Below are 24,134 nucleotides of genomic sequence, written 5' to 3'. Positions count from 1 at the left end.
TTCAGTATCTGGTGTGACCATCATTTGCCTCATACAGCGTGACACATCTCCTTTGCATAGAGTTGATCAAGCTATTGATTATGGCCTGTGGAATGTTGTTCCACTCCTCTTCAATGGCTGTGCAAAGTTGCTGGATATTGATGGGAACTGGAACACGTTGTCGAACACGTCGATCCAGAGCATCCCAAACAAGCTCAATGGGTGACATGTTTCGTGAGTATGCAGACCATGGAAGAACTGGGACATTTTTAGCTTCCAGGAATTGTGTACAGATCCTTGCGACATGGGGCCGTGCATTATCATGCTGAAACATGAGGTGATGGCGGTGGATAAATGGCATGACAATGGGCCTCAAGATCTCATCACAGCATCTCTGTGGATTCAAATTGCCATCGATAAAATGCAATTGTGTTCGTTGTCTGTAGCTTATGCCTGCTCATACTATAACCCCACCGCCAACATGGGACACTCTGTTCACAACGTTGACATCAGCAAACTGCTCGCCCACATGACGCCATACACGCTGTCTGCCATCTGCCCGGTACAGTTGAAACCAGGATTCATCCGTGAAGAGGACACTTCTCCAGCGTGCCAGTCGCCATCGAAGGTAAACATTTACCCACTGAAGGGTACGATGCCAAACTGCAGTCAGGTCAAGACCCTGGTGAGGAGGACGAGCACGCAGATGAGCTTCCTTCCCTGAGACAGTTTTTTGGGTTGTTCAAACAAACAGTTTCATCAGCAGTCTGGGTGGCTGGTCTCAAGACGATCCCGAAGGTGAGTTAGCCCGGATGTGGAGGTCCTGGGCTGGCGTGGTTACACGTGGTCTGCGGTTGTGAGGCCGGTTGGACGTACTGCCAAATTCTCGAAAACAACATTGGAGGCGGCTTATAGTAAAGAAATGAACATTAAATTCTGTGGCAAAGGCTCTGCTGCAGTCATAATGCCAATTGCATGGGCCCTCAAAACTTGAGACATCATTGTGTGCCCTTTTGAGACATTTTAGAGTGCCCTTTTATTTTCCTCAGCACAAGGTGCACCTGTGTAATGATCATGCTGTTTAATCAGCTTCTTGATATGCCACATCTTTCGGGTGAATGGATTATCTTGGCAAAGGATAAATGCTCACTAACAGGGATGTAAACACATTTTTGCACAACATTTTAGAGAAGTAAGCTTTTTGTGCATATGGAACATTTCTGGGATCCTTTATTTCAGCTCACGAAACATGGGACCAACACTAACTTTCATGTTGCGTTTATATTTTTGTTCAGTTTAGTTGAGAGGTGATAAGACTCAGGCACACCCATTGGCTCCAAAAAAAGCTTGTTTTGTACGTAAATGTAGTCATGTAACCAGGCTAATGTTGCTAACTAGCTAACCATGAGCTAGCTAACTAAATAACAGGCATTTTCAATGTAGAACTTGCCCAAGACAGTTCACAGAATTGTCTATTTAAACAACTTTAGCCAATTTATTCATTATAAAATGTAGCTAACATTAGATAGTTAATCCAAAGATTCTTATGTTTGCCTCGATTCGGCAGTCTCTTCCAGATCATCATGGCCCTGGTGAGTGATGTTAGGCTGGGCACATTACAATGCTTTTTTTCTGATTAAAAAGTAGTTCATTGCATCGGCCGTGGAGCCCAGTTTCATAATATGACCATATTTCTCAGCTGCTTGCCGTCGTTTTGAAGCAATCACAGGCCTTATTTTAGGGCATTTTTCACCCTGCCAGCTCCCATTAGTTCTATTGAGCACCGTGGCACCAACTCGCTTTCCGAACATTTTATTCCCAGCTTAATGTTCTACGTCACAATGCCTGCTTCGCTATTGTTGGCAGTGAGACCTGCTCACGTTGTTGGTAGTTAAAATGTAAACAACAACAAAAAATTACTCTTGGAACTCTGAGGTCGTCCAATTGTTTCCTATAGGGGAATTATAGGCATGTCTGTCTATTTCACCAAATATCTCGCAATGTGTATATTTACATTTTTTTCAAGTCGGACACCGTTTTAATCATGAGAATCTCCTCTTTCTAATTATGTAAGTCTGGGCAGCGAGCTTGGTTGTCATCAAATGCTAGCCCCAAAATCAAATCAAATCAAGTTTATTTTATATAGCCCTTCGTACATCAGCTAATATCTCGAAGTGCTGTACAGAAACCCAGCCTAAAACCCCAAACAGCAAGCAATGCAGGTGTAGAAGCACGGCGGCTAGGAATAACTCCCTAGAAAGGCCAAAACCTAGGAAGAAACCTAGAGAGGAACCAGGCTATGAGGGGTGGCCAGTCCTCTTCTGGTTGTGCCGGGTGGAGATTATAACAGAACATGGCCAAGATGTTCAATGGTCAAATAATAATCAGGAGTAAATGTCAGTTGGCTTTTCATAGCCGATCATTAAGAGTATCTCTACCGCTCCTGCGGTCTCTAGAGAGTTGAAAACAGCAGGTCTGGGACAGATTGCACGTCCGGTGGACGCAAAAAAACGTTTTGCCCTTGGAACGCTGAGCTCTTCCCATTGTTTTCCTATGGAAAGGCATGCCGGTCTATTTAACCAAATATCTCACTGTGTATATTTAGATTTTTTCAAGTCGGGCACCATTTTAGTCATGAGAATCTCCTCTTTGTAATTATTTAAGTCTGGGCAGCGAGCTTGGTTGTCATCAATCACTAGACCAGAAATAGTCAGAAGTTTTCATTTTTTCCCTACTTTCTCATTATGCAGACATTAGCACAGTTGACACCATCGAGGTGCTGATGTTTAACTTAGTTTTTTTCCAGTTTCGTCCGACGAACAGATAGTAGTGGTCAAATAAAAAGGGATTTAATTTTTTTTTTTGCAATTTAGGCAAAATGGAATTCCAAGCATCACTCCAGTCAAAACAGGCTCTGTGAATGTTCGATTCCATTCATTTGCTATGGGCTCGCGCTAGTGTTCCAGCTTAGCCAATGTTCTTTTGACGTTTTTCGGCCTTCGGTGAATTTTGACTCGTTCTATTGTCCAGCCTAGTCATGTGAAGCTTGAGACATTCCTTTTTAGTTCTGTATGATAGCCACATTAGCAGCTAATTAGCATTTCATTTTGGTGGTGGTAAATATAGGCTAATATATTGATAAAAGTCACCTTGCCCGAGTCAGATTTACATGGTTATCAAAACGTCATGCCAGGGTAAGCCTACACGAAACACAGCCCTTATTTGAAGTGTTTGTAAAATCCACAATAGATGGAAAAACAATTGGAACCATTTCCGTGTTTGACCGCTAGGTTTTATGGGTATTATGACTCATACTGTGGTAAACTATGAACGTCACAGGTTTTACAGTAGTAGATCACTGTTAAAGCATGCTATTATGTTATGTCTTAATATGTGGTTGCTTGCCCCCGTACCCCTACCCATGTAAAAAAAAAAACGCCTTTCTTCCTACTACCTGGTCTTAAAGGGATGCCTTCGTCTTTTAGTGAGTTTGTTTCACTCACTTTCTCTCTTCCTCACTCCTTGTCTCTCTCTTTCACCCTCTTCACCCCTTTTACCCCTAAATGTAAACCTATCCTTCCGCCCACCTCTCCATCCATCCCTTATATCCCTGGTGCAGTCCTTGAAAAGGAGTTAAACCTCTGGGTCCCCATAAGGATCTCTGGATCTAGTTAATCAATCCCTGCTTTGAACTGGTAAGAAAACGAGAAATACAGCAACCACAAAGGATGGATAATATTCACATCCTTGCTCTCTCTGGGTCGATGACTGACTGTTATGTTGAGGTTTATCACTCTTCCAGCCTGCTGCTGGCCAAACAGGGGCAGGTGCTTCCTGTTTCCTAGGACTGGTGTCTTTTCTCTCTTTGACTCTCTCTTTTTATCTATCTATCTATATATCTATCTCTCTCACTTTCACTTTTTCTTTCTCCTCTTTTATTTGTTCTCCAGCTCATGTAAGCACATGCGTTGCCCATGTCACGCCCTCTCTTTTCCTGGACCTATCATCGCTTTTACCGCTTTCATTCTACTACTCCGACACACACATGCTCTCACCAACAATATATTTATTTCTCTCTCTCTCTCTCTCTCTCTCTCTCTCTCTCTCTCTCTCTCTCTGTGTGTCTCTGTCTCTCTTTCTCTCCATCTGTTTTGTCTTTTATGCCTTTGCTCCTCCACTTAAGCAACTCCTTCTTCACATAGTGCCCCCTGGCAGCACTAGTGTAGCATAACATTAGAGTTGCACACAACTTTTAACTCAACACTGAATGTTGCAATAAGATACCTGCACATTGTCAAAAAGTTTGGAAAAATCTAAAACCAAATTCATCGTATTTATTCAAACATGATGCCCAAAAAGTGCAATAGTCCATCTTTAAAACTGAAGCCATAAAAAGCTGAAGTCAGGTGTCTGTGAATGTTATGAAATATCTATGCTTCTATATTTATTGTAAGACACACACTGAATGAATGCATAGAAGAAGGAGGTTTAAGTTGGGTATTGCTAACATCCTTTCTTCTACACGTTCTTGTGCAGGTGGTGAAGTCAGTGATGCTGTTCCCCACCATCGAGCGCATGGCGGCGACCCCTCAGGGAAGGGTCATGACCCCGGTGCTGTGCCGCCTGCGCTATGTGGCTTACCTGCCCATCTTCCTCCTCTCTCTTCTACCTGATGTACTCAAGGCCTTCATGGTTAAGCTGGTCTTCGGAGGGCTGCGTTCACTGGACCACTCGACCGTGCCGCCTGCTGTTAGCCTCATTAACGTGGACACCGCTGGTGAGTCTCTCCCTCTGTTCTATTCAGTTTAATTTCACTTCAGAGTCAAATAAGAAGGGGAAACCAGTGAACTCAAGCTTTGTCAAACTAAAATGATTAACCTGTCCATGTAAAGACAATCAAACTTTGGTCTGTCCATGTCTGTCTATATTATCATTTCCATAGTCTGTACATGCTCACAACTACAGTTGAAGTCGGAAGTTTACATACACCTTAGCCAAATACATTTAAACACAATTCCTGACATTTAATCCTAGTACAAATTCCCTGTCTTAGGTCAGTTAGGATCACAACTTTATTCTAAGAATGTGAAATGTCAGAATAATAGTAGAGAGAATTATCTATTTCAGCTTTTATTTCTTTTATAATATTCCCAGTTGGTCAGAAGTTTACATACACTCAATTAGTATTTGGTAGCATTGCCTTTAAATTGTTTAACTTGGGTCAAACGTTTCGGGTAGCCTTCCACAAGCTTCCCACAATACGTTGGGTGAGTTTTGGCCCATTCCTCCTGACAGAGCTGGTGTAACTGAGTCAGGTTTGTAGGCCTCCTTGCTCGCACACGCTTTTTCAGTTCTGCCCACACATTTTCTATAGGTTTGAGGTCAGGGCTTTGTGATGGTCTCTCCAATACCTTGACTTTGTTGTCCTTAACTTCTCTAGGGTAGGGGGCAGCATTTGGAATTTTGGATGAAAAGCATGCCCAAATTAAACTGCCAGCTACTCATCCCCAGAAGATAAGATACGCATATTATTAGTAGGTATGGATAGAAAACACTCTGAAGTTTTTATAACTGTTAGAATCATGTCTGTGAGCATAACTGAACTTATTTAGCAGGCGAAAGCCAGAGGACAAACCATTCAGATAAAAAAAAATTATGTCACTCTCTTTTCAATGAGATTTCATTGGGAAACCAGATTTCTAAGGGACCTGCTTGCGGTTCCTACCGCTTCCGCTGGATGTCAACAGTCTTGAGAAATTGGTTGAGGTTATTCCTTCGTGTAATGAAGAAATACGGCCATCTTGAACGAGAGTCACTCGAGGTGTCCTGTTAGATAGAGGCGTGAGACCAGAAAGCTAGCTACAGTTGGTTTTAATCCTGTATTGAACACAGATCATCCCGTCTTCAATTTTATCGATTATTAAACTAAAAAAATACCTAAAGTTGTATTACAAAAGTAGTTTGAAATTTTTTGTCAAAGTTTACAGGTAACCTTTGAGATATTTTGTAGTAACGTTGCACAAATTGGAACCGGTGTTTTTCTGGATCAAACGCGCCAAATAAATGGACATTTTGGATATATATAGATAGAAATAATCAAACAAAAGGACCATTTGTGATGTTTATGGGACATATTGGAGTGCCAACAACAAAAGCTCGTCAAAGGTAAGGCTTGAATTATATTTTTATTTCTGCGTTTTGTGTCGCGCCTGCAGGGTTGAAATATGCTTATCTCTCTTTGTTTACAACGGTGCTATCCTTAGATAATAGCATCGTTTGCTTTCGCCGAAAAGCCTATTTGGATTCTGACATGTTGGCTGGATTCACAACCAGTGTAGCTTTAATTTGGTATCTTTCATGTGTGTTTTAATGAACGTTTGATTTTTATAGTCATTTTGTTTGTAATTAATTTGAATTTGGTGCTCTGCATTTTCTCAGGCTTTTTGCCAAGTGAGACAGTAGCGTCCCGCCTAAACTCAGATTTTTGGATATAAATATGAACTTTACCAAACAAAACATACATGTATTGTGTAACATGAAGTCCTATGAGTGTCATCTGATGAAGATCATCAAAGGTTAGTGATTCATTTTATCTCTATTTCTGCTTTTTGTTACTCCTGTCTTTGGCTGGAAAAATGGCTGGCTTTTTCTGTGACTTGGCTCATACCTAACATAATTGTTTGGTGTGCTTGTATGTTTGAGTAATTTTAATTATGGGATTTCTGTTGTTTTGAATTTGGCGCTCTGCAGTTTCACTGGCTGTTGACGAGGTGGGACCCTACCGTCCCACATACCCTAGAGAAGTTAAGCCATTTTGCCACAACTTTGGAAGTATGCTTGGGGTCATTGTCCATTTGGAAGACCCATTTGCGACCAAGCTTTAACTTCCTGACTGATGTCTTGAGATGTTGCTTCAATATATCCACATAATTTTCTTTCCTCATGATGCCATCTATGTTGTGAAGTGCACCAGTCCCTCCTGCAGCAAAGCACCCCCAGAACATGATGCTGCCACCCCCGTGCTTCACGGTTGCGATGGTGTTCTTCGGCTTGCAAGCCTCCCCATTTTTCCTCCAAACATAACGATGGTCATTATGGCCAAACAGTTCTATTTTTGTTTCCTCAGACCAGAGGACATTTCTCCAGAAAGTTCGATCTTTGTCCCCATGTGCAGGTGCAAACCGTAGTCTGTCTTTTTTATGACGGTTTTGGAGCAGTGGCTTCTTCCTTTCTGAGCGGCCTTTCAGGTTATGTCGAAATATGACTTGTTTTTCTGTGGATATAGATGCTTTTGTACCTGTTTCCTCCAGCATCTTCACAAGGTCCTTTGCTGTTGTTCTGGGATTGATTTGCACTTTTCGCACAAAAGAACGCTCATCTCTAGGAGACAGAACGCGTCTCCTTCCTGAGCGGTATGACGGCTGCGTGGTCTCATGGTGTTTATACTTGCGTACTTGTAACGGTATTCGTCGTCTGAAGAAGAGGAATCATCGGACCAAAGCGCAGCGTTGTAAGTGTTCATGCTTTTATTATTAAAACTGAACACTATAACAAAAATAAACAAGAGAATAACCGAAAGAGTCCTGTAAGGTGAAAACACTAAACAGAAATTAACAACCCACAAAAACCATGTGGGAAAAAGCTACCTAAGTATGGTTCCCAATCAGAGACAACGATAGACAGCTGGCCCTGATTGAGAACCATACCCGGCCAAAACAAAGAAATAGAAAAAAGAACATAGAATGCCCACCCAAATCACACCCTGACCAAACCAAAATAGAGACATAAAAATCTCTCTACGGTCAGGGCGTGACAGTCCCCCCCCCAAAGGTGCGGACTCTGGCCGCAAAACCTGAACCCATAGGGGAGGGTCTGGGTGGGCATTTCTCCGCGGTGGCGGCTCTGGTGAGGGACGTAGACCCCCCCCCCCCCCCCCCCCCCCCTCGCCGCCGACCCCGGACTGGGGACCCTCGTTGTGGGGGCTGGACTGGGCACCCTTGTTGGGGACCCTTGTTGGACTGGAGGGCGTCTCTGGAAGCTCCGGACTGCAAGGCGCCTCTGGAAGCTCCGGACTGAAGGGCGCCTCTGGAAGCTCCGGACTGAAGGGCGCCTCTGGAAGCTCCGGACTGAAGGGCGCCTCTGGAAGCTCCGGACTGAAGGGCGCCTCTGGAAGCTCCGGACTGAAGGGCGCCTCTGGAGGGTCCGGACTGGAGGGCGTCGCTGCAAGCTCCTGACTGAAGGGCGACACAGGAGGCTCTGGACTGGAGGGCGTCGCTGGAGGATCCGGACTGGAGAGCGACTCTGGAGGGAGGAGACGCAGAGACAGCCTGCTGCGTGGGGCTGCCACAGGGCCCACCAGGCTGGGGAGACCTACAGGAGGCCTGGTGCGTAGAGGAGGCACCGGATGAACCGGGCTGTGGGGGAGCACTGGAACCATGGTGCGCTGCCTTGGCACCACTCCTCCAGGCTGAATGCCCACTTTAGCCCGGCCCCTCCAGAGTGCAGGCACAGGTCGAACCGGGCTGTGGGGGAGCACTGGAGATCTGGTGCTTAACACTTGCACCTCTCCATTAGGCCCAATGCCCACTTTCGCCCGACACGGGCGGAGCGCAGGCATAGGACAAACTGAACCCTCCCAGCGCCCCGGAGACACAGTACGCAGAGCCGGCGCAGGATACCCTGGGCCGAAACGGCGCACCGGAGACCAAACGCTCTGAGCTGGCACAATCCGCCCTGGCTGGATGCCCACTCTCGCATGGCACTTGCGGGGGGCTGGCATATACCGGGCTATGAGCGCGTACTGGAGACACCTTGTGCTTCACCGCATAACGCGGTGCCTGATCAGTACCACGATGCTTCCGGTAAGCACGTGGAGTTGGCTCAGGTCTATCGCCTGACTCCGCCAATCTCCCCGTGTGCCTCCCCCCAAATGTTGGGGCTGCCTCTCGTGCCTTCTGCGCTGCCTTGCCTCATATCACCGCCTCTCCGCTTTAGCTGCCTCCAGCTCTTTTTTCGGGCGGCGATATTCCCCAGCCTGTCTCCAGGGTCCCTGTCCGTCCAATATCTCCTCCCAAGTCCAGGAGTCCTGAACCCTCTGCTCCTCGTTACGACGCTGCTTGGTCCGTTTGTGGTGGGTAGTTCTGTAGCGCTATTCGTCGTCTGAAGTAGAGGAATCATTGGACCAAAGCGCAGCGTGGTAAGTGTTCATGCTTTTATTATTAAAACTGAACTCTATAACAAAAATTAACAAGAGAATAACCGAAACATGTAAGGTGAAAACACTAAACAGAAATTAACTACCCATAAAAACCATGTGGGAAAAAGCTACCTAAGTATGCTTCCCAATCAGAGACAACGATAGACAGCTGTCCCTGATTGATAACCATACCCGGCCAAAACAAAGAAATACAAAACATAGAAAAAAGAACATAGAATGCCCACCCAAATCACACCCTGACCAAACCAAAATAGAGACATAAAAAGCTCTCTACGGTCAGGGCGTGACAGTGCTATTGTTTGTAAAGATGAACGTGGTAACTTCAGGCATTTGGAAATTGCTCCCAAGGATGAACCAGACTTGTGGAGGTCTAGAATTGTTTTTCTGAGGTGTATTGTAAATATTTATCACCACAGCATTATGACAGCATTTTCTAAACTGCAGAGGGGGTTCTTGCTATTATTTTGTTAAATTAACATTCCAACAGTTTTGCCTCCAATCAGTGAATCAGTGAATCCAATCTTTGCTTGACATCATGGGATGTCACCTCAGTGAATGGGAAATAGATCAAGTATTTTTGAAAATTACAAAAGTTTCACCAGGAGAATGTTCTGACCCACACTCTAAAATCACATACACTACTTGATCTATTTCCCATTCACTGAGGTTACATCCCATGATGTCAAGCAAAGAGGCACTGAGTTTGAAGGTAGGCCTTGAAATACATTCACAGGTACACCTCCAATTGACTCAAATTATGTCAATTAACCTATCAGAAGCTTCTAAAGCCATGGCATAATTTTCTGGAACTTTCCAAGCTGTTTTAAGGCACAGTCAACTTACTGTATGTAAACTTCTGAGCCACTGGAATTGTGATACAGTGAATTATAAGTGAAATAATCTGTCTGTAAACAATTGTTGGAAAAATTACATGTGTCTTGCACAAGGTAGATGTTCTAACCGACTTGCCAAAACCATAGTTTGTTAACAAGACATTTGTGGAGTGGTTGAAAAACGAGTTTTAATGACTCCAACCTAAGTGTATGTAAACTTCGGACTTCAACTGTATGTGTATATTCTCCTACAGTGTTCTCTTTTATCCAGTAGTGACTTCCCCCATAAAACGTTGCGTGTGAATCTCATGTTGCTTTATCCAGTCTTTTGAAAGAAGAAAGAAAGTATCTCCGTTTTGGCAAACGAAGGCATACATTACTGTAGCATCAGGAGATACGATGTTTGTAATTAGGTTTATATAAAGCGAAGATAATCCCAGCCGGGAGTGGCTGCCAAGAGGAGGATGGCATATTTCACTGTCAGAGATTATATGTTATTTATTAGAACTCCTAGAATATATCCCCTCCTCTTTATTTGCCAGATGATTGCTGGGGTATGGGTATGAGCGGGAGTAATTAAGACTGCTCTTTGGAGGAGGAGAAGAGCCAGCCATCCCTCCTTTCTGCACAGAGTGGAGGAAAGCTCACTCTCTCTTTCCCTCGGATTTGAAGTGCGCTGTGTTTTCCCCCACCGTCTGTCCTGGGAGGGGAGAGATTGATGTTGTGGCGGCCCGAGGGCCTATGCCAAAAAAGGTCTCTACAGCAAGTAGCCATGCCCTCAGTCTCTCCTGTGAGGTCAGAAAGCCTCTTCTTCTTCTTGCCTCAGCTGAGCATGTTTTTAATCATTAGCACTTCCCTTTAATTTGCTTTTGGAATTTTTATTCCCTCATGGTCAAAATGCTTTGCGTTTTCCTGCTCAATTAATTATTTTCGGACTAGTTAAATAAGGCTTTAAACAACCTAAATTCTTAATAGTTTTATACCTTTTTTCGAAAAGAGAATATAATTTTTCTTTGATTTCTAAAGGCAAGGTGGAATAGAGTTGCTCCTTATTGGTGTTGCGCTATTGAACATTGGCCCTACAGATGGTTCTCTGTCATGTGTTACATACAGTATATAATAAATGGCCAGTTGACAGGCCTAATTAACAAAACATGTTGCGATTAGATGGAATTTCCTGCGTACATTTCAGCGTTTATTTTTTCTGAAATCCCTCGCAAATAAGCAGAGAACGTTGATGTTTTGGTGCTGAAGGAGGGTTCTGGGTGCTCAATAGCAGTAGCAGTCACAGGCCGCCACCATTCTTATAATGCTTTGAAGGGAAAGCAATAGTCTGTACCCTATTTCTTAGCTTGTACTGCTCTAGACAATTGAGTTGACCATAAATGGTAGCCTAATGCCAATTATTATACAATACGAAATATATAGAATTTTGTTCACACTTTATTGTTTGAAGTATTAATTTGATTTATTTAGTAAGTATAGCTTACTTATTAACTGAACTGTGTCACAGACACTCCATCCCACCCATCTGTCTCTTGGAATACAATATTTGTTTGTTCTTCAGCTTATTTGAACACATCTCATTGTTCTCTCATTCCTGCATGCCTTTGTTTGTTGCTGGTATTCATCCTCTGTTTGCTGGTGAGTTGGCAATCTAGTCAGAGACTGACTCCACAGCCTGTCTCTTCAGACTCAGGGGCCAAGTGGAACAGAGTTAGCAGCATATACATCAGGAGCACAGCAGGAAGGGGATTAAACTCCTCTAAGCAGGCAACCTTGCACCAGGTAGAGCAATGTCATCACTCAGCTGGAGGGAGACTGGCCTTTTTTCTTCTTAAGGAAGTCCAAGTAACACAGTGAACAATATCCTCTCCACGTACTCCATACTGGGAAGAGGGATATGCAGCACGAAGAAAAAGTCTTGCACTAACTTTCTTTGATATGTGTAATGTTTTGCCATCATTACCTAAACACACGGTAAATGTGACTGGACTTATCAACTTCCTCATCGTACTGGTCTTTGCTGATTGCATGAGATTTTTTACGTTATAAAATCGATGTTATGCTACAGGTAGATTAAAACCTCACAAAAACAGCAAGATGATAGCCTGTTTCAGCCTGTTTCAGGTGGGAGTGTTTCGCTATAGTAAGGCACTGTAGCTACTTATTAGTGCTGGCAGCAGCAGTGAGACAGTGGTTTCAATCTGATCTGGGATCTGTGCTGCTGATTCTCTCTGGTCTTATCTCCTCAGCCAGTCACTAACGAGCCACATGTGTGAGGATCTGTATATTGGGCTGGAATGCCATGCCCTACCAAGTACAACCCCCCCATCCACCCCCCAACTCCACTGCTAGAGATAAGGGAGCTTGCTACAGCTGGGGATGTCTCCCCCAACAGATCTCATGGACAGGTTGGATTCTCCCTCCCCTTTGCCCCCCCCCCCCCCCCCACACACACACTCTCTCTCTCTCTCTTGCTAAGTTCCTTACATGAATTTCTTCACATCTACCTCTTCCTAACTTCCTATTACTCTTACTCTCTTTGTCATCCCATCTGTTTTCCTTACTGTGCTCTAATTTATCTTTACTTACATGCAACTCAAGCTGCATCACATGTCTTCCATTGACATTGATGCATGATTTACCTTGACTTCCTCAAGTTAGGATTCTGTCCTCAGTCATGTGTTACAGAAAGACCAGGAACGTAGCCTAGAGGCTACTATGTTCAAACTTGACAGGGGTAAACAGAATACTTTAAACATAATATTGCTGATATCGGCGGGTACACATGAGTCACCATGGTTACGCACGGAGGAAGGGGGTACAGATTTTGTTTTCTGTCATAATATGCAGATAACTGGCCATTTGTGAGAGATCAAACATCACCCAACCCAAATGCCTAAAGGCTTTGAAATCAAGGTGTATTTGCATTGAGGTTGGTTTTTCCTATATCACCATATACAGTACTGTATATTCTCTCAAAATAGTAAAACATCTACCTGAAACAGGATCTAGTTGGTGTAATACTCAATAAATATTTTACTTAAAGCCACACTGTCAAATGTGCATACCATCAAAGAGGAATACGTTGGAAACCTTTATTTTGATGTAGTATTGCTCCATAAGCAACAGTAAGGCTGTGTAACTAAATGGAAGTAGAATAACCATTTATGAGTAATTACACAATGGTGGGAAGAGAAATTATTCAGCTTGACAAGGTTAAAGACCTTTGGAACGAAGGGGATGCTATCATGAAGTAATTTACACACTCAGAAAAAGCTGGATTTTACAGAGAGTGAAGATTTACGGAGATAGTTAAAAATGTGTGTGGAATGTAGGAAGTAGCTCATAAAGACCCGGGGTAGCACCTCAAGATGGCTCACAAACAGGAGTTACTGGTTGAGTTTTTCTAGACAGCTAGATGTTGATTGAGACAGGGTTATGGTGAGGTTTCAATGTTTCCTATCATTCGATCTATAATAGTTTCCCCCCTGTCTTTTGAGTGTCTGAAAGCACAGTCTCACAGAAGCTATGATTGACTCATCTTGGATGTACAATTGAATTGCTTATTCAATAGCCAGATGGTAATATAATATCACATTTTGATTTCATTTTCAAGGGAGACTGTATTTTAGAAACATATGTGCAGCACATCTGTTGAGATCCTTCAGGTTGCAGTGTGTCGCACAGTTTTTGCAAAAATTGACACACACACACACACACACAATGCCTGCATTCACTAGGCCGTTCTCTCCTGTTGGCCATCCCTCTGCAGCATAAATCAGAGAGCTAAGTGTGTCCCTCTTGTTGCTGTGACGCTGTTGAAACCCCCAACTCACCGGGATCTCTGAGAGACGTACAAGCTGCCTTACAACCCTGGGCTAAGCTCTCAAAATGTAGGAAATTACCTCAAAGACTAAACAAACCAGTGCTATATGAAAGAATCACACCCTCTTTACTGACTTGGAACTTTTCGTCTTTCACTCTTTCTGCCTCTCACCCTTGGCCTTTGGAGTAAGAAAAGCATTCTTTCTCTCCAGTTCTGTGCCAGGTACAAAGCGCTTCAAAGCCGGCACTCCACAATACAAGGCGACGCCGCTCACAGATTATGATTAATATGCGCACAAGTGGTGCAGATTTGCAAACGGACCCTCGCTTCCTCCTCCTCAGAACAGCAAAAGATGGAAATATGAGTGGCTTGCTACGGGGACCTTAAACCCCCACTCCCACTCCCCCTTCCACACACAGACACCCACACAGACACACACACACAAACCCCCCACTGCCACCACCTCATCCAGAAAGGGACCGTGGCAGTGAGGAGATAGGCGTGAGTGATCACTCACAGGACAGGAGGATATTTGTACAGGATATTAACAGTTTTCTCATCCATATATTCCTCCCCAACCACCCACTGAGTACAGCCTAGAGATTACTCTCACTGAACATTTCCTTGAATCATTGTGTTGCGCAGAAATTAGCTATTCGATTCTTTGATTTTGTGTGTGTGTGTTTGTGTGCGTGCAGCTTGCGTGTCTGAATTATTGATGGACTCTCAAAACTTCTGAAATAGCAGCAATATTTACCAGCGAGTGCAGCTTTAAAAAAAAATAAAAAAAATTGTCCCTCGACTAATGTTTTTAATAAAAAGTACATGCTGCTGAAAGGGAAATGTAATGGAACGTAGAATCAAAGGCATTGAGTTACACTGCTCTCTGGGGAGGGTTTCCCCCATCTTTCACTCACATTTTTACCGTTATCATTTCTGGTATCCAATGAGCCATCCATGTCCCCCCCTTCTTCCCCATTATATTTTCCAGCTGTGTAAGATTGAGATGGATAATTGGGAGTTAGTGGGGGGGTGAGATACATTAATCTCTGATTTCTTAGTCCTCGTACTCTTTCCTTTGAATTTTTGTTGAATGTTAAAACAATGATACTACACATGCCTGTGTGATACTACATGTCTGTTTCTGTGTTTTCACAGCTTGAGAAAATAGAAGGAACAGTGTTATACACTCAGTGGCCAGTTTATTAGGTACACCCATCTAGTACCCGGTCGGACCCTTGTAGCATGAAGGGATGCACCTGGTCAGCAACAATGTTCAGATATGCTGTGGCGTTCAAATGTTGCTGAATTGGTATCAAGGGACCTAACGTGTGCCAGGAAAACATTCCCCACACCATTACACCATCTGTATCGTTGACACCAGGCAGGATGGGGCCATGGACTCATGCTGCTTACGTCAAATCCTGACTCTGCCATCAGCATGACGCAACAGGAACCGGGATTCGTCGGACCAGGCAATGTTTTTCCACTCCTCAATTGTCCAGTGTTGGTGATCGCTTGCCCACTGGAGCCGCTTCTTCTTGTTTTTAGCTGATAGGAGTGGAACCCGGTGCAATAGCCCATCCATGAGAAGGACCAAAGAGTTGTGCGTTCCGAGATTCCGTTCCGCACACCACTGTTGTACTGCGTGCGCCATTATTTGCTTGTTCGTGGCCCGCCTGTTAGCTTGCACAGATTCTTGCCATTCTCCTTCGACCTGTCTCATCAACAAGCTGTTTTCGCCCACAGGACTGCCGCTGGCTGGATGTTTTACGTTTGTCACACCATTCTCAGTAAACCCTAGACACTGTCGTTTGTGAAAGACCAGGAGGCTGGCCGTTTCTGAGATACTAGAACCGGCGCACCTGGCACCAACGATTATACCATTCCTAGGTCACTCGTTTAGCCCATTTTAACGTTCAATCGAACAGTAACTGAATGCTTTAATGCCTGTCTGCCTGCTTTATATAGCGAGCCATGCCCTAGTTTCATGAACCTAACCATAACCTAATAAACTGGCCATCGAGTATGATAACAACAGCTTAATTATATGACTTTTTTCACCTCTTTTATTTCAGCCAATGCTATGTACATGGGGAGTCAAGAGATGTTGGAAGTTCTGGAGAGAGACAACTTCACCATCAATCAAAACCTTGACAAGGTAGGAAACATACAGTATGTATTGTGATCTTGTTGGAATATACAGTGCGTTCGGAAAGTATTCAGACCCCTTCACTTTTTCCACATTTCCTTACATTAGAGCCTTATTCTAAAATCGATTAAATATTTGTTTTTACTCATCAATCTACACACAATACCTCATAATGACAAAGCAAAAACAGGTTTTTAGAAATGTATAAAAAAACAAAAACAGAAATACTTTATTTACATAGGTATTCAGACCCTTTGCTATGAGACTCAAAATTGAGCTCAGGTGCATCCTGTTTCCATTGATCAACCTTGAGATCAAATCAACAACAAAAACAATGTATTAGTCACATGCGCCGAATACAACAGGTAGACCTTATGTTGTACAACTTGATTAAAGTCCACCTGTGGTAAATGCAATTGATTGGACATTTGGAAAGGCACACACCTGTCTATATAAGGTCCCATAGTTGACAGTGCATGTCAGAGTAGAAACCAAGCCATGAGGTTGAAGGAATTGTTCGTAGAGCTCAGAGACAGGGTTGTGTCGGGTAACAGATCTGGGAAAGGGTACCAAAAAATGTCTTCAGCATTGAAGGTGTCCAAGAACACAGTGGCCTCCATCATTCTTAAATGGAAGACGTTTGGAACCACCATGACTCTTCCTAGAGCTGGCCGCCCGGCCAAACTGAGCAATTGGGGGAGAAGGGCCTTGGTCATGGAACCATCTCTGCAGCACTCCACCAATCAAGCCTTTATGGTAGAGTGGCCAGACGGAAGCCACTCCTCAGTAAAAGGCACATGACAGCCCGCTTGGAGTTTGCCAAAAGGCACCTAAAGAACTCTCAGACCATGAGAAACAAGATTCTCTGGTCTGATGAAACCAATATTGAACTCTTTGGGCTGAATGTCAAGCATCGCGTCTGGAGGAAACCAGGCACCACTCATCACCTGGCCAATACCATCCCTACAGTGAAGCATGATGTTTTTCAGCAGCAGGGACTAGGAGACTATTCAGGATCAAGGAAAAGAAGAACGGCACGAAGTACAGAGAAATCCTTTATAAAATCCTGCTCCAGAGCCCTCAGGACCTCCGACTGGGGCGAAGGTTCACCTTCCAACAGGACAAGACCCTAGGCACACAGCCAAGACAACATAGGAGTGGCTTCGGGACAAGTCTCTTGAGTCCTTGAGTAGCCCAGCCAGCCCAGACTTGAACCCGATCGAACATCTCTGGGGAGACCTGAAAATAGCTATGCAGCGACACTCTCCATCCAACCTGACAGAGCTTGAGAGGATCTGCAGAGAAAAATGAGAGAAACTCCCCAAATACAGGTGTGCCAAGCTTGTAGCATCATACCCAAGAAGACTCGAGGCTGTAATCGCTGCCAAAGGTGCTTCAACAAAGTACTGAGTAAAGGGTATGAATACTTATGTAAATGTGATATTTGCGTTTATATTTTTAATACATTTGCTAAAATGTCTTAAAAAAAATGTTTTTGAATCCATTTTAGAATAAGGCTGTAACATAACAAAATATGGAAAAAGTGAAGTGGTCTGAAGAATGCACTATAACTCCATCCCGATATGGGCTTGATAAAGTTTACCCATAGATACAGGGCGAATACAGACGGTAAAACAAACCATCTCTGGTGGACATATTGAGAAATGGACTGACATGTTACATGCTGACCACACCACCCGCTTTGCGTGTGCGAGTGGTGCGTGTGCGAGCGTTGCAAAATAAATGTACACATACATGTTATTCATTCATTTCATCCAAATTGCTCGCACGCCAATGAGCGTCTGCATAGCCAGGCGCTAAAATAGAACTTGGTTTTATGTTTAATGCTTTACGCCCTGGGAAACCCCACCTCTCCCATCTTCTCATTGGATTTTAGGAGCATATTCCCACATGGGTGATTGAAAGATGAAATGAGGTCCACACTCCAGTCAAAGGTGGTGGCTAACCACCATATAAAGTCCACAGAAGAATAAGAAGACTGAAGGGGGAGAGATTACTAGAAGCTAACTAGGTATCCCCTTTTATCTGTGCATTATTAGTTGGAGTAGAGACCTCACAATTTTGTGTGACTCAAAATGGGAAAAAATTCTACAAATATCCCCAAAAAAGGAGCTTGTGCATTTCAGGTGAAATAACAACCCAATGTTTATATCCCAGGACAAATTAGCTAGCGACAGCAAACTAGCTAGCTAAATGTCCATTAATGTTTCATGTGTTTCCACCTGTCCCCAAATTAATATAGTTGGTTCAGAGTTCGTTTTGATATTTCAACATGCTTGTCCTGATCACGTCTGTTGGGGATGGACAAAATCAAAATGCGCCTAATGGCATATGCGGACGCACGCACATGCCCGGTCTAGTCAGCGTGTAATATAAGGTGTTGTTTGAAACACAGTGACAGAAGTTCTCCCATGTGCCAGTCCTTCAAAGTGTTAGTCGCTCTCTGACCCATTTAAACTACTGGAGGACCTGCAACATATCCTCCTACACACCATCCATTTACCTTCCCATTACCTATTCACAGGGAGGTGTTGAACTCCTGAGGACTCTTGGCCCAATGCAGTGGAACACTTACAAACTGCAGTTAAGAGATGTCTCAGTTGATCCATTTTATTAGCCTCATAAATCTGCTGTTCATATACCCTCACGTTTTAATGTTTCCTTGTTGGCAGATGTGAATATTTTATGGGTTACACTCTCTGTAGCTATAACATTCTCACACATACACTCTCTCTTTCTCGAACACACACACATACACAGTAAAGACAAAAGCCAGACATTAAATGGCAGATACTCCTTTTCTTCCTTTTCAAAGAGAGTGGAGAGGTGAGTGTCACATTCAAGCTGATCAAAGGGAGATAAGCTCTTGCTTCATAGTTAATGTGCAGAGGGTGTGGTCAGATTATAATAGCAGGTGTCACTGTAAGGATCCCCCTTCCACTGTCTCTATCAGGGTTGGGCTCAAATCAGAATTAAATTGAGGATGCCTCACATATTCCAATTAAATTCTTGTATTTGAACTGAATTTGAATTTAAGTTTTTATTAAAGGAAATATAATTGAATTCAGGGAAATAGCACCAACCCTTCAAAAAGAAGCCAAACAAACAAAATGGTTGATGGAAATATAATTGCCTATTCTTTAGCACTAAGGCTAAAGGAGTATTATGAACCTTGTTTCCAGGGAAAAGTGATGTATTCTTTGGTATCTGGAAGTGTGACCTGTCAGATTCAATAAAACTCTCATGTTTTATGACTGAGTAGAATTTATTTGAATTGCACTGAATTAAATTCTACTTACTTTCACTCAAATTAAAATTCTACATCCCATGTGGTGTGGCCAATTCAATTGGATTTCAACTCATGAGGTGAATGCGAGTCAATTCCAAAATTCTGAATTGAGCCCAACGTTCTCTCTCTCTCTCCCACTTTATTCTTATCCATTTTTTCATCAAGAATAATGTGTATCCCCTTCAGTGTGTGTGCATGCGTGTATGTGTTCTCGCTAGTGTACTCCTTCTCTCTCTGTGATATTAACCAGAATCCCCATCCTCACAGAGGATAGGCGGAGGCGATGGATCTGCACTGGTTGACAGTCTTTGGACTTCATCTATTGTCGGTTAAAAAGGAGAATTAAAATAAGTGAATGAAAACCTTTGAATCTTCCAGTGCCAAGTGTATCCACAGATCAAATGGAGTTGTAAATTCATAATGAAAAGTGTTAATGCTATGTTAGTTATGGATATTTTGTCATTCCTCTGTTCAGCTTGTGTTTTACTATGGAGCCAGTGACCACTGGTGCCCTGTGCAGTATTATCAGGAGATCAAGAAGAAGTTTCCAGAGGGAGACATCAGACTGTGTAGTCGAGGAATTCGTCATGCCTTCGTCTTGGACGCAGGAAAGGAAGTGGCTGGTATGATCTTTGAATGGATCCGCAAAGATTTGCAAACATGGAGCTAGTTTCAAATACGCCCCAAGCAGCATGACAGTGTGACCGTGATTTAAGGAAATTGTCATCGAAATATCAATTGGATAATGATGTTGTCGGGTTTATGTTACCTAAATTAATGTAAAACTTTTAAGGAGTGATGACATCTGGTAGTGAAATGAAAGAATGAGATATTTGTCCAAATCATTGTCAAAGCTCTTTAAGCACTAAACTAGTTCCCTAGGCTATGACGTGTGATTATAGCCACTACAGTACCATCACTGCCTTATAGTTACAGAGATATCAGGTAGGCTTCAACAACCACATAGTTTTTATGAAAATCCCAAAATTGACTTGTATTTTGACATTGGACCCCAAACTTTGTTCTGTCTGTTTTCTTTCCCGATTTTAGATTTTAAAATAAGTTTTTATTTCAATATACTGTATAACTAAGTAATGTATAATGACCAAAACTTTGATACGATTATTAATTCTAATTGTATTGATTTGCGTATCGCGTTATATCTTTATTGGACCACCAATCATATAAATATGTATTTGTTGTTACCAAATTTCTGTTGGGTTGGCAGGAAATTGTGATGCTTCACTTTGTAAAGTAATGGTATGTGTTTGCTGAAGAGGACCAAGAGAAATCAGCTGGAATCTATTTATACATTTGATTAGTTCATAGGTTCTTAATTACCCTGTAATGTAATGTAACATATGGCACTATTCAATCAAAAACAGCATCCTTTTTGTTTTGCAAAAATGCACATTAGTGTCAAACAAACTCAAAGACATATTAACTCAAACATGCTTTCCTGATGCATGGAAAGACAGAATGCTGTTTCTGAATTATCCCAGACACGTGTTGAACATGTTTGATTGCACATGGCAAAATGTGTTGGCAAATCAACTCGATGATTTTATTTTATTTATATTTTTCTGTGTTCTGTCAAGACAGCCTGATACAGATAACTTGTCTCCATTTCCTGCCCTACAGTGCAGTGCCGGAACAATGTGTTTTTAGTGCATGTTTGATTGAATTTAGCCATACATCTGTGATGAAATAACAAGGCATGCGCATCATTCCAAAAGGTTAACTCCATCTAAAGTTGGATTTCCTATATTTTGGAAATCTAAGAAAGTCTATTTCTGACAAAGGAATCTGCAGACTTAGTGTTCATCTTTGACCTCCAACCTCTGACCGAGCACTCCTTCCACTGTTGGCCACCAGCCACTGGTGATGTAACCATTTACAGGAAAGCTCTTCAAAAAGCCTTCCTTAATTTATGTGTTTGATGGGGAATCTTGGTTTATTAGTTGTCTGGATGCATTTGATATCTGCCCATTTTGAAATGCAAATGAATATGGAAGGCTTAGTGTTATCTGAGGCTTAGGCTCCTGTTGAATACACACTGAGACTAATGTTGTTTATACCAGTGTGATGGATGAGATCTGGGCGGAGAGGGAGAGAGAGTTACAGACTAGATGGGGTTTCGTTCATCCTTGTCACGACTGCAATGCAATAGAAAGGATTTCAGATACAGAGACTAACAGAAATTCATTAAACAAAGCAATTGGTGGTTGATCCTCTACAAAAAATGTTTGAGAGTTGTGCTCATGTGTAAATTTGGTTTTACATTACTTTAGATTATATTACTTTAAATTACTAATCATTATGTACCCTGTATTAACTAAATGTTTTGTAATTGTCATGAAAAATATAAAATCAAATATATATACAGTACTAGTCAAAAGTTTGGACACACCTACTCATTCCAGGGTTTTTCTTTATTTTTACTATTTTCTACATTGTAGAATAATAGTGAATACATCAAAACTATGAAATAACACACATGGAATCATGTAGTAACCAAAAATATATTTTAGATTTTAGATTCTTCAAAGTAACCACCCTTTGCCTTGATGACAGCTTTGCACACTCTTGGCATAGTATATGTTACTTGAACTCTGTGAAGGATTTCTTTGGGCTGCAATCTGAGGTGCAGTTAACTCTAATGAACTTGTCCTCTGCAGCAGAGGTAACTCTGGGTCTTCCTTTCCTGTGGTGGTCCTCATGAGAGCCAGTTTCATCATAGCGCTTGATGGTTTTTGCGACTGCACTTGAAGAAACTTTCAAAGTTCTTGAAATTTTCCGGATTGGCTGACCTTCATGTCTTAACGTAATGATGGACTGTTGTTTCTCTTTGCTTATTTGAGCTAATCTTGCCATAATATGTACTTGGTATTTTACCAAATAGGGCTATCTTCTGTATACCACCCCTACCTTGTCACAACACAACTGATTGTCTCAAACGCATTAAGAAGGAAAGAAATTTCACAAATTAACTTTTAACAAGGCACACATGTTAATTGAAATGCATTCCAGGTGACTATCTCATGAAGCTGGTTGAGAGAATGCCAAGAGTGTGCAAAGCTGTCATCAATGCAAAGGATGGCTACTTTGAAGAATCTAAAATATATTTGATTTGTTTCACACTTTTTTGAATACTACATGATTCCATATGTGTTATTTCATAGTTTTGATGTCTTCACTATTATTCTACAATGTAAGAAATGAAGAAAATCCCTGGAATGAGTAGGTGTGTCAAAACTTTTGACTGGTACTGTGTGTGTGTATCTATGTGTAATATATATATAATTATTAAAAAGTGACAGCTTTTGTTCTATGTAAATATTTCGAATTGAAATAAATTAAGGAAAAGTATTTCTGGGGAATATATGTTCTTTCACATCCATTGACTTGCTTTGTGATTGCAGTGCCTCTACTTTCACATTTCCTTAAAAATATATATAATTTGTGAGACAAAGTAATGTATCATTGATGACTAACTATTGGGTTTTTAAATTCTATTTCCCAGCTCCACAAAGAAAGACAATGTAGTGGTGTGTGAGTTAATATTTGCTCTGACATTTCAGCATACCCTTTTAAAGCCATGGCATGGTCCCTTTATATCAAATTGCCCACAGTTCAGAAAATCCTGTGACTTTTTTCCGCCTCTTAGAAGGAGGGGTTAAATAGTCAATTTCTTCCATAAAAGTACAACAAGATGGCAATAGAGACAGACATGTGCAGCCAAAACACACAAGAGCTGATTCAGGACAATTATCCCCATTCTGAAGATGAAGTGGCATTTCCCTCAGTCGTGTTTTACAGAGACAGGCACCAAAAACACTCCAGGGCCTCTATAAAGAGTCTCAGAGTAGGAGTTCTGATCGGTTTTGCCTTTTAAATCTTAAATTAATATGGTTATATGGACAGAGGGGACCTGATCTCAAAATATGAGTTTCTCACAGTGTATCAGCTTTGCCAGAATTGCAGTACTTTAATGTACGTTTTTCTGAACCTGGACAATTATTGGAATTTAACAATTTATTGACTGCTTAAGTGAAGGCGATCTCTTTGAGTTTTGAATACAAAATCAATTATTTGACAAAAATATACTAATCTTGGAAGTAAGAGTTTGCTTTTGTCAGAGTAAGCGGTCAGCCCTTTTTGGGTCAGGAAGGATGTGTTGAGCTTGCTGACATCTGAAGGCTTTCAAATTCTAGGACTGTAAAAAAGAAAAGGTTCTTAATTTGCCTTAGGGCAAAGTCATCTAAAATCAAAATGTTTTTTGAAGGAGTCCATATTTTGTTTTTGCTTGATTTAAATCAACTCAAGCTCAGGAATGACACCAATGGATTGAACTCCATTGAAGTTCTGAGGACTAAATCTTGGTCTGAGTATTGGCTACACATTGTTATATCCCTCGTGGTCATCGTTTAGATTTTTCTGTGAATGGACTTGGCATTGACCATGGACTGAGGGCCAAGGTGCCTGTGCAAGCTCTATCAAAGATCTGATTTAGGTAGATGTCATATCTTACCCTACCCAAACCCCATGCTAGTTTTTACTTATGGAAAACATAGAGGGAAACATCTCCCTAGAGAAAACCATCACCAGCTGCATTGTGGAGACATTGGAGGAAAGAATCCCTGTGTAAACCAAGCCTACTTTAATCTCCCTATTTGGCCCCATCAAAAGGAATGACAAAACCCCTTAATTAACTTATCCTTGATTTAAACCATGAGACAAGGGTATTTTGTGGTGGGAAATGGAGTAATCCTGCCCTGGTGGTTTAAACTGTGGCAAAATCAAACAAGCAT

General features: G+C 42.1%; 1 protein-coding gene across 2 annotated transcripts in view; it reads left to right on the top strand.

Annotated features, from left to right (window-relative positions):
• ldah (lipid droplet associated hydrolase) overlaps positions 1-22,692 on the top strand; it is a 69,068-nt gene extending 46,376 nt beyond the window's left edge. Inside the window, exons 5-7 of one of the 2 annotated variants that reach the window (XM_055863466.1) lie at positions 4,516-4,756; positions 15,940-16,022; positions 19,799-22,692. In XM_055863466.1, coding sequence (XP_055719441.1) covers positions 4,516-4,756; positions 15,940-16,022; positions 19,799-19,993 — 519 coding nt within the window. In that variant the 3' untranslated portion in view covers positions 19,994-22,692. The other variant, XM_055863468.1, reaches the window with a different exon arrangement.
• Positions 22,693-24,134: the final 1,442 nt, after the last annotated feature.

This window comes from Salvelinus fontinalis, chromosome 15 (assembly GCF_029448725.1).
Source record: "Salvelinus fontinalis isolate EN_2023a chromosome 15, ASM2944872v1, whole genome shotgun sequence".
In the NCBI taxonomy this organism is placed as follows: Eukaryota; Metazoa; Chordata; class Actinopteri; order Salmoniformes; family Salmonidae; genus Salvelinus; species Salvelinus fontinalis.
Note: the sequence above shows the minus strand (reverse complement) of the source record. Positions and strands in the feature narration are given on the sequence as shown.